The sequence below is a fragment of the Juglans microcarpa x Juglans regia genome, chromosome 2D (assembly GCF_004785595.1).
Source record: "Juglans microcarpa x Juglans regia isolate MS1-56 chromosome 2D, Jm3101_v1.0, whole genome shotgun sequence".
NCBI classification, from domain to species: Eukaryota; Viridiplantae; Streptophyta; class Magnoliopsida; order Fagales; family Juglandaceae; genus Juglans; species Juglans microcarpa x Juglans regia.
Window position 1 is genome coordinate 35575268 of NC_054596.1, and position 17819 is coordinate 35593086.

A 17819-nucleotide genomic window follows, 5' to 3' on the forward strand; every position below is an offset into this window, starting at 1 on the left:
TACTCTAGCCTCTCTAATAAAGAGAGGTTATGAAGGCAGTCAAGTGGGATTGAACCTGCCATTTGGGATTGTTATAAATCATGAGTAGTTTTTTTTGTTCACGGTAAAGAAATTAAGTGATATGTCGACAAAATGCAAAATATTGAACCCAGGGATTCTCTTATATAAGATTGTGTTTATTTTGGCTAATACATGGGTCACAAGATTCCTTTTTTAAGCTTTCTTACCCTTTTTTGTGAACTTCTTTTCCATGTCTTTGTTAATTAATTCAAGTACTTGCTAATATGTTCAAAAGAGAGAGCACAATCTGAATTTCCTCCAATAATTTATTTGTTTCTTTCTTTATCTTATGGTTATATATGGTGTTCATGTCCCATGCATAGAAAGAAGAAGTGTTCAAAAATTAATACTTGAACAATTAAATCTTTAAATGGCCTATATATCCTTTATTGCTCTATTAGGAAAACTAAATTTGAATAATAATTAGTAATCAAGTTAAGTGTGGTAACTTTTGTTGTATAATTTATTTTATTTAGGCATTAAATAGGATATATTAATATGTAATTTATTATTTTAACTTAATGATATATTATTTAATTTTTCTTTCATGATAACATAAATGAATGGATAATGTGGTTTTATAACAGTAGTTGTCATTTAATAATAATATAGTGGGATAGTTGATGATATGATTCCATGTGAACAAAATTTCATTCTTTGAAGTTATATGGAGTGGATATTTTCCATTAGGAGCAAAGCTCTATTCTTTTGAAATAAGACATTGTATATAGTTTTCTCGAACTGGTTTTAATATTATTATTACTCAAGTCAAACATTATAAAGATTTTCTTTGCATATTTTTATGGTCTATTTGGCACCTTGCATTTGGATTTAAGAGATCTAGGATATACTCCAACCATGCTGTTTTTTGAACGAAGAGTTGAGATGGTGTCCTTTGGTGTTGAGATAGTCTCTTTTGGGGTATGGAACACAAAACCTATTTATGATTTCGTAGGAGTTTGGATCATCATACATGCATTTAGGATTGTTTTTGTCGCAATAAGTTGTTTGTTTAGTTTATGCTAGTCCCATCACACTACTACAATCTTGCTAGCTAATATGATGTTGTAAATAGAATGAAGTGTGTTTAATCGCATTAAACTATCGAATGTCCAGAGCTTGATTATAATATGTTCTTAAACTTTTTTTTTTCCCACCAGTACTAATAACACTACTTTTGGAGCACGGAATTACATATCAAATACCTCTATTCAAACATGGAAGTCTCATTTACATGGACATGTCTATTTAGTATTACTTGTCAAATAAAATACTTGCTTAAGCAGCTATTAATTTGGATAGCTGCCTCAAAATCTACTTGGCGCACATGGACTGAAAAATGGGGAAGGCCAAAACACGGAAATCACTCACCAATTTAACAGTGCATCACACAAGAATTCACGGTCCAAATTGGCATACGTGCCAATTTCTAAACTTCCTTGTTCACCTCTATCTAACCACACCCCACAATTTGATTTTTACACCTATTTTAAAGTTGAATATTTTTGAATCTTTGACTTATCTACATATATGTGGGTTATGTAATCACAATAACTCCACTATAACAAATACTGCTTAATTCCTTCAAATACCATGTTAGCCACCAATTCTATCATAGCTATAAGCATGATAATAATACACAAAACTATGCATATTTCCTTCCGAGTTATTGAGATACAAAGCTGGTCTCTGGGGTATGGAAAGACTAATATTATTAATTTTCTCTTCGAAGGTCATTGCATAGTGTGCCAAACCTATCCTAATTAGCATTGAACAGTAGCTGGGCAGTTGCATATGATGGATAAGTCTTGGATGCTTATTGAAGACAGATTGCATTCCACTGAGTATGATGAAGGTGTTAGGCAATTCTTAGCCATGGCACAAGTTCATGCAGTGACAACTGATCAAATTAGGTGTCCATGTAGGAGATGCCGGAATAGAGCTTTTCACTCTATTCGTATTGTGGAAGATCATTTGTTTTTAAAAGGGATTGATCCAACCTATACGGAATGGATTTTCCATGGAGAAGAGGATCCGATCCTAAATTCTACATTCTCTGATGAAGAATTTGATGATGCATCTTCTTATAATCACTACATTGATGATGTCGACGAGATGTTAGATGACATTCGTCATGGGTCGTTTATGGATGAGGAAGGTAGCAATGAAGGAAATGCAAATGATAATTATCAACCCTCCACCTCAAATGCTCCAACCAACTATAATTTCGACGAGTTGGTTGCTGACGCACGACAACCACTTTATCCTGGATGTGCTAAGTTCTCGAAGCTATCATTCATCGTCAAGCTACTTCACATCAAGAGCATAGGTGGTTGGACAGTGAAGTCCTTTGACATGGTGATCAAGCTTTTGCATGATGCATTTCCCGACGCTCTATTTCCAGATTCATATAAAGATGCTCGTCGCTTAGAGCGTGGCTTGGGCTTTAATTATGAAAAGATACACGTGTGCCCAAATGACTGTGTGTTGCTTTGGAAGGAAAATGCATCGTATAATGAATGCCCTAAATGTAAAGCATCTAGGTGGATTGCAAGCACAAGTGAGCAGCGGATGATACCACAAAAGGTTCTTCGATACTTCCCCTTGAAGCCACGCTTGCAGAGGCTGTTCATGTCAACGAACACAGCCCAAGCCATGAGATGGCATAAAGATGCACGTGTTGACGATCCAACATGCATGCGACATCCAGCAAATTCAAGGGTATGGAAAGACTTCAACAACAAACATGTTGCCTTTTCCCATGATCCTCGCAATGTTAGACTTGGGTTGGCGAGTGATGGGTTTAACCCTTTCAATAATATGAGTAGGGCGTACAGTATTTGGCCGGTACTACTTGTGCCCTACAACTTGCCCCCTTGGTTATGCATGAAAGATCCATACACCATGTTGTCGTTACTAATCCCTGGCCCTAAGTCACCAGGGAATGATATTGATGTGTTCTTGCGTCCTCTTGTTGATGAGTTGAAGGAATTATGGGAAGATGGTATTCGGACGTTTGATGCATACAGTAGACAAATGTTTAGCTTGCATGCAGCACTACTTTGGACTATCAATGACTTTCCCGCATACGCCAATCTTTCTAGGTGGAGCACGAAGGGCAAGTTGGCTTGTCCTTCATGTAGATCTGACACAAATTCACAGTGGTTGGTATATGGGCGAAAGCACTGCTATATGGGGCATCGACGGTGGTTGCCACCAAATCACAGTTGGAGACGGAAAAAGAACTCTTTTAACGGGTGCGAAGAGCATGGACTCCAACCATCAAGGGTCGAGGGAGAGGATTTGCTAGAACAATTACGTGAAGTTGCACATTTCCAGTTTGGCAAATCTACTTCGAAGAGGAAACGAACGCCGAATCAACTAAATTGGACCAAAAAATCTATCTTCTTTGAGCTACCCTACTGGTTAGATTTGGGCTTGAGACATAACCTTGATGTCATGCATATTGAGAAAAACATATGCGATAGCGTGTTGGGAACATTGCTGAATATTGAAGGAAAAACTAAGGACTCCGCCAATGCCCGTCGTGATTTGGCAAACCTTGGAATAAGGAAAGAATTGCATTTACAACATAATGGGGACCATATGACTATGAGTCTTGGTTGTTACATGTTAAACTTAAATGAGCGAAAGATTTTCTGTGATTGGTTATCAAAAGTGAAATTTCCTGATGGTTTTGCATCGAACATTGCCCGTTGTGTGAATGCTAGTGAAGGGAAGATCAGTGGAATGAAAAGCCATGACTGTCATGTCTTCGTGCAAGCACTGTTGCCGGTTGTGATTGGTGGGTTCTTACGGTCTGATGTGCGTCAAGCCTTAATAGATTTAAGCTCGTTCTTTAAAGAATTATGTTCTCGAACTTTGAAATTATCAGTGTTAACATGTCTTCAAGCTAATATTCCCATCATTCTCTGCAAACTAGAAATGATATTCCCTCCAGCTTTTTTTGATATCATGGTGCACCTTGCCATTCACTTGCCAGAGGAGGCATTCCTGGCAAGACCCGTGCAATACAGGTGGATGTACCCATTCGAAAGGTATCTAGGGAAGTTCAAGCGGTACGTCCGCAACAAAGCGCGGCCAGAGGGCTCAATTGCTGAGGCATATGTGCATCTCGAGTGTCTTACATTTTGCTCTATGTACCTCCATGATATTGAAACTAGATATAATCGCGAGGAACGCAACAATGATGTTCGTATTAGGACAACTGATTTGGGAAATGAGCCAAGTTTATCTGTTTTCTCACAAAAGGTTAGACCATTGGGTACAGCAAGTTCTCACAAATTAGCCGACACACTATTGGTCAAGGCTCGATGGTATATACTTAATAATTGCATGGAGATTGAGCAATACATTCAGTAAGTGGACCAATATATGAGTTCTTATGCACTTTATGAATTGTTTTTGCTAAAACTACCTTTCCCTCCTAGTAATCGATTTGGTCACATATATTGACAAGGAGCACTATAACAAGATCCAAGAAGAGGACCCTCAGAACATTGACCGTAGGCACCAGAGTCAATTTCCATCGTGGTTCAGATCACGCGTAAGATACAAACACTGTCTGTCATTATAACTACATTCTTCTCTAATTAGTTTGTAAAACTAATTCACCTTAAATCTTCTCTGTCTGGTAGATTCGAGAGGTGCATTCAGTTAGGCCTACTGCAGTAACCGATGAGATATATGCCTTAGCATGTGGTCCAGATCCGTGGGTTGCGTCCTATGCTGGATGCATAATGAATGGTATTCGCTTTCATACGAATGAGCGTGAAAGGCATCGCCGAAGTCAAAATAGCGGGTTGGTTGTGCATGGCGAGCATCAGGGATCCCATGTTGACTTCTACGGTGTGTTGCATGATATTATAGAGTTACGCTACATGGGTTGGCGTAAGGTATATCTCTTTCAATGCGCATGGTATGACATTGGTGACCCGAGAAGAGGGATACGTGTTAGGGACAAATTGACGATAGTCAATACTGCTAGGCAATGGTATAAAGATGAGCCTTTCATTCTTGCCTTCCAAGCAAGTCAAGTCTTTTATCTCAATGATCCAATATTGGGGGGAAGTTGGCAGGTTGTCCATAAAATTACAAGTAGGAATGTTTACAACATTCATGCAAGTAATACTGTTGAGGATGGGATGGATAATGATGAAACATCAGATGGTGACTTAGATGATGAGGTTGACAATAACACTAACAATTATCCCCCTATTCTCGAGAGTGGACCAGCCATGACCGAGCCATTGAATCGAGATGATTCAGAAAATTTGCCTGTTGATCCAGCTTCCATATCGGGTCAAGACCCGATACAATCATCTGACCAAGAGTTTGATATTGATGATGAACTATCTGACGATGACTTGGGGCTGGAGGATGTATGTGCCGATGATAACTCTGGTAGCGAGGCTGAGAATCAGCTGAATGAGGAAGTTGATTCTGATTAGTAAATGTCTAGCTTTGTATTTGGGACTTGGTTGATAATGAACTTGTACGGTGTAGTATTTGAATTCACGTGGGTGTATCTTAATGCAAAATCACATCCTTGTATAAGTTTAATATTTTAGATGTGAAGTTCGGTTGGCTTCTTCTTTCTAAGAATTAAATTCGTGCATATTTCTTACTTTTGCTTTTGGGCTTGCCTTTTTCCGATCAAAAACCAATATAAGATCTTCATAATGTTAAGCTCGAGAAAGTATGATTGATTTATATTGAGACCTGTAATCCAAAATCCTTATGTTTATTGCATGATAAATAAATCAAGATAGAATATTAAGGCTGAAATGAAGCTTGGTCATGCATTGTCCATTCTGATATGTATATTTACTATTATACATATCAGAACTTTATCCACTGTGTTTGAGGTGCATGGTCTTATCATGCACTTGGAATAAATGTTCTCAAATATTCAATTCTAAGACTGACTATTGGTTTAAAAAAGGATATTATTATTATTATTATTATTATTATTATTATTATTATTATTATTATTATTGTTCTATTTGTTTAATTAGGGTTTTAGTCATTAGACATTGGGAAAGAAGCAGGAGATAGAGTAGAAATGGAGAGAGTGTGGCTTATATTGTTGCATGAACAATGCTTATAACATTTTTTAATATACACTCTTAATATTTAGGTGATCTCCCTTTCCTAATATATATGTACAAAACTAGCTTAGTCAGAAGTTGGATAAAGTTTTTAGAATTGAAAAAATATATCAGCCCCATGATGTTAGACATGCTAATATAATATATATATATATATATATATATATATATATATATATATTATATAAAGAGCTCATGGTCTAGCATGTAGTTGAATGTATTTCTTATTAAGGCAGCAGCCTAGCTAGTGCTGATTGGTGAGTATAGTTTGAGCCGGATCTCTTTGTGTTTTTTTCTAAGTAATACAAATTGGCAAAATAACTATAAGTTCAAGTACTTATAGAGATCCTATCTACTGCACAATACACAACAAATCATCAAGTAGTTTATATAAAAGTAGAAGAACATTGCATAAAATACCTATTTATATGATCATCATGTTATGTATGATTTCGACCTTGTTGCTTTGAAAGGACTGGACTAAATGCAAAAGATACATGTTTTGCATTTAAGGACTGGTATTTTTTAGTTGGAGTGCTTCTAATAAGGAAAACTTAAGTAGATGTTGATAGCTACTAAAATAGGACAAAAGGTTACTCACAGGTGGTTTTTGCGTTGTATGCAGATTTTAGGCTGGTCTTTAAAGGCAACGTGCTACAAATCCCTATAATCATTTCTATGATGTCAAGTGGCTGGAAGGTTGTGGCAGGGGGATGATGCCAATGTGAATTAAATTGCCATAGCATAAGCATCTAGATAAACAGCCGCATCCAAAACTATTATCCCACAAATGGAGGTATATGCATGAGGAGGATCACAAACTCTTAACAGGGTTGCAAAGGGATCATGAACTGGCCTTACATCTCGGATTGCAACCCAGTTGGAGAATGATGGTTGTGGCACAAGTTCAAGTGGGAGTATTGTCCAGTCCATGCAATAAACTAAAGAATATATATACAACACCATATAATGCAAAATCAGGAAATGCAAACAAACCCATATCTAAAATTACAATCTATATGCACACACCCATTTAGGTGGTCATAAATTTGAACTCAAGTTTGTTTCCAATAACACTCAATTTTGAGGTGTTGCTGGAAACATGGGATTTAATTACATAGCATACCGTGAGCAGTAAAATAGTTGAGTAATTTAAAATGGAGTTAAAAACATATTAGCCCTGCCAACAAAACATGTTTCATATTGTTGATATGTTCCAACTCCTGTCCAGGTGTGTTGCCATAATTTCTGATTATGGGATTCAGAAATAGACGTCCACAACTCCATTATTTAAAATGGAATAAATAAGTGAAGCATTCAACTAACCATGTTTATTATTGATGGTATTCTCACAACTAACAGCCTAAGTGTGTTGTTTAATTTTGGATAATGGTATTTAAAAAAATGGTCCATAAAATTTCTGGAATACTGTTGAAGAGCAAAATGGTAATTTTTCTTATGATAATATACAACAAGATTGGCCTATGTAAGGGGAGGGAGATGTTGTAAAGGGCGGGAGGGTAATTTTTTTGAGATGGGAAATGGCGCCATGATGTCAACTCCTAGTGGCTGGTTGGTATTTCCCATGGACAGGTGTCCCTCAATCCTGTGTGTTAGTGAAATCTTTATTTTCTTATGGAAACCTCCACATCTGGTTCAGAAAAAGCACGACACACTTTGAAGTCCAGAAATATCCAAGGTACTCTTGAGCTGCTGTTGTTCTTCCAGCATCTGTACTATGCTTCCAGCAGGGCCATCAGGTTTGGTAGTAGTTTGATTTGCATTTTCCAGATTCTTTTCTTCCACTTTGGATCTTTAAAACTATCTTCTTCACATGGAATTACTGTAACAATATTATCTTATTTACAATTGTCTTCCTATGCATGGAGCTACTGCTTTTCTTCCATTTGAGCATTTTCAAAAGTTTAAAACCTATTACATAAACTACACATAATGGTTCCTCTCATTCACCTACTGCCACGAAAGCCAGACCAACAACCAGGTACTAACAACCCTTTTGGCTCTCTTGCCTTATTCTGTGACTGCGTGTTTTGTACTGAGATGTTAGATTAGGTTTACACAGGCCACCTACAACCATTTCATCATACTTTTGGATTTTGTTTTCTCTTCACAAGTTGTTTATATTTTTAGAATACTGGATATTATTTTTGTTATCTACCCCACTTGATTTTGAGTTACTATATTGGGCAAATGTTTTGCATGTCAATGGATGTAGAAAACACTGATTTGCCCTGTAAACATCTACATGCTAGAAAACAGGCAAGTAGATTCAAATACATACTATAAAAGCTAGAAAATGTATTGGATGTCATAAAGGTAGATGTTTCCCTGATTTATTCAGGATTTCAGTACACTTATAAAACTGTTTTTAACAATAGCAGGAGGTGTCCATGATAAGTCTTGGATTTAATGATATCTTATTTTAAAATAAATTTATCATTTTTATTACACGTGGGTGACTCAACCCAGCACATGTTGTTTGAGGTGGTTTCCAGTTTTCATGCAAAATGTTAAATTCACATTACAAATGTACTATACTTGGCCATAAACCAAGTTGGGTTCCCACTAGTTAGCCTGACACCTTTGTATTCTCATAGAAAGAGAATACATTGCATTATCCCAGATTGGGCATACAGCTTGGTGTTTATATTTTTCAGTTGGAAATCCTCCAAGAAAGGGTATATGTGCTTAATAGCAAGAGCCCATAAACTCTTAATATTGCTTTGATTGTTTCTAGATGTGGATTTAGTTTGCTTACAAGTAGAGTATATATGAATGGTACCAACATAATAGTTAGAGATTGAAATATCATTTTACATTATATTTAGTAGGTTAAATAGCATCTTACTCTATTCTCTCACAAATTGGTTGCATGTTAGAACTGAGTTAGGTTTGAAATTCCAGCAAAGCCAAGGATGGTGAAATCTATAAAGTTTCGGGGGGGCCGAGCTCGACACGGTAGCGCTCTCATTGGTAGCAATCAAGAAGCAGATGCGTTGCCGCGGAGAACCACATTGCGGGACGAGCCAGAGTCAAATGAATCGACGCAGGATGTAGGAGCTGCGTGCGCAAAAGAGGCAATGGGTGGAGCACTTGTTGGAGAGAGTCACAGTAATACAGGTATGGGTTCCAATCTGGTTCCTGAGGAGTCAGTTTATACTATGTGGTGTGGTAAAATTATATCTTTCTTTACAAGTATATAATTTTTCCTGGTTCATGAATGCAAAAAGGTGATTGGGTTACACGATATTAATGTCTTAATGTAGATCCACCTACTAAGAAACGAGGTCGAGGGCAGGCGAAAGGCACGCTATTTGAACGACTTAGGAAGATGGGTAAGATCCCTTTGGTTATACAAGATGGTCATCGAGGGCCTTCGTGCGAGAATGCCTCCATATTCACTGGTCGGCTGACGGGGATTATTAAAGTACATGCCGACATGAGGCATGCTAGTTGGAGTTATGTACCCCGAAGAGGAAAAGCAAGAGCTCGTTGACCGTGTGCGGGTAGGACCTTACTTTGTCCTAAGAAAGTGATGAAGCTGGTGACTTACTCATTTGTTGTAATCAGGCATGTTTGATGAAAAATCCTTGTAATGAAGTACATATTTCATATTGCAGGCAGATTTTGTTCTGGATTGGACAAAGGACAACCATCGTGAGATGGTTGAAAGACATTTGGGCGATAAGTATAATGCATATCATTATGCACTACACAAAGTGTATTTAAAATATGCATCACATGAAGAGGCCCTACGTGGTGGGACGGACATGGTGGAGAAACCTGTATGGGAAAAGCTATGTGAACGGTGGGCAAGTTCGACATTTAAGGTATATTGTAATTTTATTCAGATTAGTATTAAGTGAATAAAATAGAGTAGGTTGATTTTTCTATTGCCTCAAATAGGAGTATATGATACAGTAAGGGTTTTTTCCAATTATGTTAAGCTCGAGAAACACACTATTGGGAAATGAGATTTAATTTTTTAGAAACAAGTGCAGGAGAAGTCCAGAAGAAACAGTTCAAATAGATAAAAACTAAAAGTCAAACATACCGGTGGACGAAAATCCTTTATACGGATATTAGAGGAGAAGGTTTGTGATAACTATGGGTATATATAAGTCCTCACCAATATGTTCAAATAAGAAAGTATATTTACTATTGCTTGTGTGTTTCAGAGGGAGACGGCGCCAAACATGGTTGCATTTTATAAGGAAACACATTGGTCAACTCGAAAGGGTAAATTCATTAATGCAGCAAGTGAACACAATTATGTAAGATTATGTTTAATTTACTTTAAGTTAGACTATAGTAATGATAGGTATTTAACAACAATGCTGATTTTCCTTTCATCTACATTTTTCAGAATCTAATGGTGGAGAGGTTAGGTGAAAAAGAATCTGAAGAGGATGTTGAAGCAGCAGCTGACACTATATTCAAAGAAGTATTGGGACAAAAATCTGGGTACGCAGTAGGGATGGGACACATGGTTATTCCCGACCCCTCTCCTTCAATGAAGAAAAGTAGAGTATTTATTCGTCTCTCGGAGGAGAATGAACGCAACAAGAACGATGCGGAAATGTACAAGAGCAAACTAGACACTCTGATGCGAGATATTGAAGCGTTGAAGAAGAATTTTTCTGAGCATGAGAAAGTCTTATTCAACTATCGAATGACTGAGATTGAGGGAGGTACTGAGTCTCATAGAGAGACTCATCAAGATGCTTAGGCATCTCACTTTCTTACTATTTTGTGGAGGGCTTTTTTGTGGGGTTTTTTTATTTTTTGTGGATTGTTTATTGGATATGTAACAATCCAATGGCCAAACTGTTTTGGTAGTTGCATATTATAGTTAAGGTGGATAAGTTTAAACCGGTAGTGGAAAAATCAGATAGTGAGTTGACTTTTGAGTTGTTGGTAGTCTCTCTTGAAAGGTTGGGGAAAAAGAGTTGCAATCTTTGGTTGAGTAGCTTGATAGGGACAGATTAGGTTCTTATGAAAGGGTAAGTTCTCTTACAATTACATATACTGGTTTAGAATTTGATATTTAGATTTGCAAAAGTCTGAAAACTGAACAAGTAATTCCATTTCACCAGTATTCTCCTCTTACAAGTTGGAGCAAGTCTTTTGATCAGCCATATGGATCATGGAATGCAAAGCAGGAGTTGGTGGAGATGAAGAGCAGGTTCAGATAAATGTACTATTCGCTGGGGCTGTATTTATTCTGCTGCAATGTAAGAATTAATACTTGCTTTCCCTTTTTTCCAAGTCATGTATGCACAATTCCAGTTCTAACTATATATCACACACACCCCCAATTGGAGCTCCATAAGCTTCAGGTTTTAAATTCTAGTATAAATATTTTGGTTAGTTTATATGGTGAGATAACCTCCTAACTAAGTAGCACAAATAGGTTAAACTGGACTGAAATAGTTTAATTATATGCAAATCAGAAAACTCCTCATGGTGCCTAGTTAGTACCAATTGTGATATTATTAATACTTATATACATAAACTTAGACTTGGTTGCAAATAATGAATCCAATTTATTCTCTGACAACATTGATCCATTGCTATGATAGATGGGGAGTCACAAGTAGAGTATCAACAATTAATTTTCCCTGCTCTTGTATGTTTTATGAATTCAGATGGGATCAAACTTTTTAGAGATATATAGAACTGATATTCTGCACACGCATGGATGAGGCTATTGCAAACTCTATTATGAGGAATATGCAACTATTGTACTTAAGATAGCATAAAAATAATGGTAGTAGGTATTTCATTTATATTCCACAGGAATATCACTCTCATTGATATAATGTCATTTTCGAAATTCATGTTTAGAGTTAGGATTATTACTCAAGCAAATCCTAATATGGTTGTATGGGCAAGAGTTAATTAATTAAAATTAATGTACAAGGTATGGATGCACAATTACTATAGCAGCTTACTCTACCCCTACTGTCATGTTATGCTCCAATTAAGTAACTTAGTTTGACAAAGTGCTTGTTGAAAATTTCAGGAAACATGTTAGCACCGAGTGTAATTTGTGGAGCAAGATTGGTAAATCTGAATGTTGGAGAACAAGATAGGGGGACATCTATTGCCCTTAGTAATCTGTCTATATATCCAAAGCACTTATCATAGATGCTGTTGGAGCAAGAATGTTATAATTCCCTCATGTACTGCCATACACAGTTGCAACTCTTATGTTTGTACATGACTTTGAACTATTTGGTTTCAATGAATATTAGCATATTTGTCTATATGATGGTGTAATCACAAAATGTTGGCAGGTTTGTATATAGCTATGATGGTGATTATATATGTATATTGACAGGTTATTATTAAACAAACCATTTCGTTTGTTTGCTGCATGTTGGTGTGGTATCTTCCTCAAGTTGATAATTTTGTTGTCTTGTTTGGCTGAAAACTTCTTGTAGTCTAAAAGGTTGAATTTGTACTAGTTGTCATTGGTAATAAGGACACTTTTATAACGTGTTCAGATGGTTGAGGTAACAGATTTGGACAGTAATTTATAAATTACTGTCCAGTGGTTTCTTGGGAAATCAGCAATTGTCCATTTAATCGATTAGTGGGGAAAAAGAAAATTGGACGGAATGAGCTGCATGGACTCCGAAAAGACTATAGACGATGAGAACTGGTAATGTTTATTGGTGTGTTCCCGCAAAAGGTTGTCATGGATAAATAATGTATTCCTTGTGTTGCCTTTTTTTTTCCCACGGACAGGTATGGTATTAAATGAAATGGTTGCAATGATCTAAGTTCACTGAGAATCATTGTTACCCACCAATAAACATCATGGGACTGACTAATTTTCACCACTAATGTCATCAGAATAAAGGCTATTTGCATTTACGCATATATATTGTCAAAGACAATTAACATGGATAACAGAATTTTGCAAGGAGCTTGTGTAACGGGAAATACCTATTTCCCAAAATATGTTGTGGTGGGTAGTAAGTAGTCCTTTCCAGATGTGTGCGTTACTATTATACAATTGTGTCCCAAAATTATCGTCCAAAAACCAACTGTAGTGATGAACTAGTGGATGGGAAGAAACTTCATGCCACTAAAGTTTCCACAAAAACCATCATGGATAAAGAGCTTTTCCCGCCAGTAGCTTCCATGGAGAGATGACCTATTTGTCACCACAAGCATTTGGTTGGCAACATATTTTCCCACGGGCAAAACACTGATTTGCCGCAAGATTTGGTCGTGGGAAAAAACCTACCTTTTGCCATGATAAACATATTTGGTGGGTAATATATTTTTCTCCATGAATTATATTCCACGACCCAGCCACCAGAAGAATTGGTGGGAAAAGTTTTTTTTTGACTGATCCATAACTTATTCCCACCATTGTACTCCATTGCAAAAACTGTCATTTGTTGTAGTGTAATGCCCATGGCATATTTCAAATTAAATTGTTGAGAATACTAAGTGAAACACATTATTTTATCATATTCACTATTTTATCATATTCAATATCAATCATTTAGATGTCAACCAGATTATAGATTTGGAAGGATGTAAATCTGTAAATCTATGAGAAATTTAACTGCTGATATTATGTTATTAGGTATCTTAAAGGTTTTCATCACTATTATGCTTATTCTAGTTTGATCTAACACTTGTTTGCAAGTTAAAGCATTTAAGGAAAAAAAACCAACTGTACACTGCGTGCAACTGAAATTCTCTACATGCCTGTTGATTTTGCACCACCCTACATCCCAAAATATCTAGATGTCAAAATATGAGTCATGGAAGAATCACAAAAGATAGGCCAACCCAAAACTGTGTACTATAGGGTATATAAAATAACCATAACTATTAGAAAATTGAGTTCCTGAGACAAGATTGATTTCAGTTGTACTAAATCGTATACTTTATGTTTTCTATACCAAATAATGTCCAGTTGGTTTACCAACTATCAAACTGCAAACAAAGAGGGCAATTTAAACAAAGTATGCAATCCCTTGTTATGAGTTTTCCAAGTCTTTGAATATCTCCCTACCATAGATATTGAGTTAATATGGCTAGAATTTATTCTAATGCAATACACCATCTTACCTTCATCTCCTTCACCCTCTCCATCAAGAGTAGCTTTCCCATATAGGACTGACCAAAAGTACTAGTAGTAAATAGATCATATCCCCAACACAGGTTCATCAAAAGTGTAGCAAAAGTTGGATCTATAAATTCAGTCAAGTAGTTGATGCTGGCATGTTGCTAGCTAAGGAATGGTTTGAGTCTCTCTCTGAGACTCTAATTTTGTCTCCACTTTAGACATTCGTATGTTTACACGTTACTCATACTCCCACATATGGTCCCTCATAGCCATGAAATCACCTTCAATCTCTTTAAGCCAATTTTGGTAATATTTTGCATTTTTCCTATTTTCTGCATTTTTCTCAGCAAAACGTTCATACTCCTCATTCAGTATCCCAGGTAGTTTACGAGATTCGGGCATAACAAAGTGTCCCATGCCTCTGGAATACCCTGACCTATGTCCCAAAACCTCCTTGAAAATTGTTGCTACTGCTTCATCTGTGCGATCCTCTGGCTCTTTGGCGTTCATCTTTTGAACCATCTCATTCTATGGAATGAAAAACCATCCCATTACCATTATACAACTTATAAATTAGCCTTTTCATGCAATATTACTTATCTACATCTACTACACTTATTCAGGATATATTAAAATACCTTGCAGGAACTATGTATATAAATGTCACCAATGGTTCTTATAAGCTTTTACAAGTCAATTAAGATTTTCTGGTCTGACCTAAAAAATTTAACCAATGGTTCTTTAGTTACCAGGTTTTTTGGGATATTCACTCCTACAATTTACTTAACAATATGTGAAAAAAGTGGCCAAGTTTTTTGGGCTTCTTCACTTGTTGTTTTCTGCATGAATAAATTAACCTTACCATGTGGATAATATTCTTCTGACATATTATAAAGAGTTCACAATAATAGCAGTGCCTTATAGTATTTAAATCAAAACAAGGGAAGCTCACATAGTTCTCTTCAGTACTTGGTGTGATAAATCTCCCCTTTTTATTCGACCAATGCACATCTTTGAAGAAATCTATCAGATTCTTGTCCTTCTACATAATCATTGGCAAACATGTCACCTTACCAAGTTCCCTTGCATTTCAAATGATATCTATAAATTAATCTATGTTATTAACATTAACTGATTGTAAAACAATGGCAATACCATTATTTCCATGAGTACAACAAACGACATTCTTCTGCCTGTGTGGTTGACCTTTTGTTTACACCTATTTTCTTTGTTTTGGTCAGACATTTTCTGCAATAAAACAGTTACCACTTAAAACCATGATATATACATTATTCACATTAAGAAACCACAAAATGTAGGCACAGAAATTTCAGACAACATTCCTTGCAACTCTAAAACAATATACTGTCTAAACCAGTGCAGACCATCTTTAACAGTTGCCTCATCGTGCATTTTGACATTCAATGAAATTATAAAGATATCTCATCAGCACTCTTACAACATGTTGTAATACTCATTAGCTGCCTCTCTAAGACAATAGTTTCCTTGTTTAAATACCCTTAAAAAATGTTATAACTTTTAACACTACAACAAAAATGGTCTTTTGGGACGAAAATTTTCGTCCCAAAAGACCCCAATTTCGTCCCAAAAAAATTCGTCCCAAAGTCGTTCCAATATCACTGTGCCAAAAGGTATTTTGGGACGAAAATCACCATTTTGTCCCAAAAAATTTCTTTTGGGACGAAATTGAAGGAAACCGTTCGAACACGTTCGAATGAAAATTTTTTTTGTCACGGTTTAAATTCGTCCTAGAAAATAGTTCGAACGGAAAAAATTTTAAGTTCAAACAGTAGTGACATGTTTGAACGATTTCGAAATATGTTCGAACACACATGAATTCGTTCGAACGTTATGAATTGTCTTTGTATTCGAACGTTAAATGGTCAGGTCGAACGGTATATAAGTTCGAACGATATAGGCTATGTTCGAACACGACTGAAATTATTTACGTTCGAACGTTGTGTGATCGTTCGAACTCTACGAACATAAATTTCGTTCGAACATTACGTTTACGTTTGAACGCTATTGTCGTTACATAGAGTTCAAACGTTTTACATTCGTTCGAACGATATCTCTTTAATTTAAATCAATAATAGAAAACCAAATAGACATTCATACTATTTGAAAAAATACATTAGAAACTGTTTAACACTCACAAAAGTGTTAAAATAAGCGCAAACTAAATAAATAACAGTCGAGACCGGAATTGTTCGTACATAAATAGATAATCCCAAAATCCATCAGTTGCTTGGAGGCCTGTACTGTTGCATAAGCTGCTGCATTTGGAGTTGCATCTGTCTTCTGAACTCTTCTTGTTGTTCTTCATGTTGTTTGAGGCGCATCTCCATATCTGCTTGTTTTGCCAATTGAGCCTCTAACTCATGCTGTCTTGCAGTCAATTCTTCGATTCTGGAATTCGCATTCTCTAGCGCTATAGAAGTCATAGATGCATTCCCAGAAGAAGAGGAAGAGGGACCAGGCTTTACACAACGACCCAAACCCCTCAAATATCCTGAACGTTGACCCAAGACTTGTGTAAAAATCTCAATATCACTTGTTGAGGAATTTTGATCTGACGCAGATTTAGCACGTAGGGCAATCATTTTATCCTAGCCATATATAAGATAAAGAACTAATATCGTCATAAATATTCTAATATATTTAATTAAAACAGGTTATAAAACTTACATAAGTTTCACGGGCATCAGGATGAGTCCACTCTCCATTACGATCAGTGTGCGATGCAGCAAATAATTTTGTCAGATCATAATTAGTATCTGAATCTTGCTACAATAAATGTGTTAAGATATAAAGTCATTATGATTCATCCAAATAATTAACTATATCCAATAAAAAAAAATAGCAATACCAATTTCTTAGAAAGGCGATGGAAAGATCTTGAGCCTGCATGATGATTAATATTCAATTTGATCTATTTGTTTTGTTTATAGAACTTCGCTCCTGCAAAGAAATTGAAAATATGATGAAGCGAAATGACAGATAGGACAAGTAAAATAATTAAATTTCATTATACCTGATATGATGGATCCTCAAACATGTCACAAAGTTTTTCCCACTCAGAAGGTCGGACATCCTGGAAAGGATGTTGTCGTGCATCTTCCTTCTTCTCAAACTTATTATAATACTCATGACACCTCGCCTTATATTTGCGGAATGCATTACCCATAAGCTCTTCTATAGTCTTACGCTCCTCTCTCCGACCAAAATTTAATTCGAAATCATCCTTAAAAAAATAGTCACAAACACATTATCATTTATAATATTCTAAATTTAAGTAAAATATAGAAATTTATTCTACTAAATCAATGTTTTAAACATTACCAAACAACGCTTCTTGATAAGCTCTTTAACATCTTGAGGGACTTTCTTCCATGAAGTCGTTGCCAAAGGTGCGTAAGTTCGTGTAAGAGCACCCACATGTGATGCAAGCCAAGCTGCTAGTTGTCCTTCGCCCCCAGTATGTTCGTCAG

General features: G+C 36.2%; 1 protein-coding gene across 1 annotated transcript; it reads left to right on the plus strand.

Annotated features, from left to right (window-relative positions):
• Nucleotides 1-1857: 1857 nt before the first annotated feature.
• Nucleotides 1858-5531, plus strand: LOC121249466. Its single transcript, XM_041148177.1, has 3 exons — nucleotides 1858-4354; nucleotides 4512-4627; nucleotides 4719-5531. The coding sequence occupies exons 1-3, from the start codon at nucleotides 1858-1860 to the stop codon at nucleotides 5529-5531; spliced, it is 3426 nt and encodes a 1141-aa protein (XP_041004111.1).
• Nucleotides 5532-17819: the final 12288 nt, after the last annotated feature.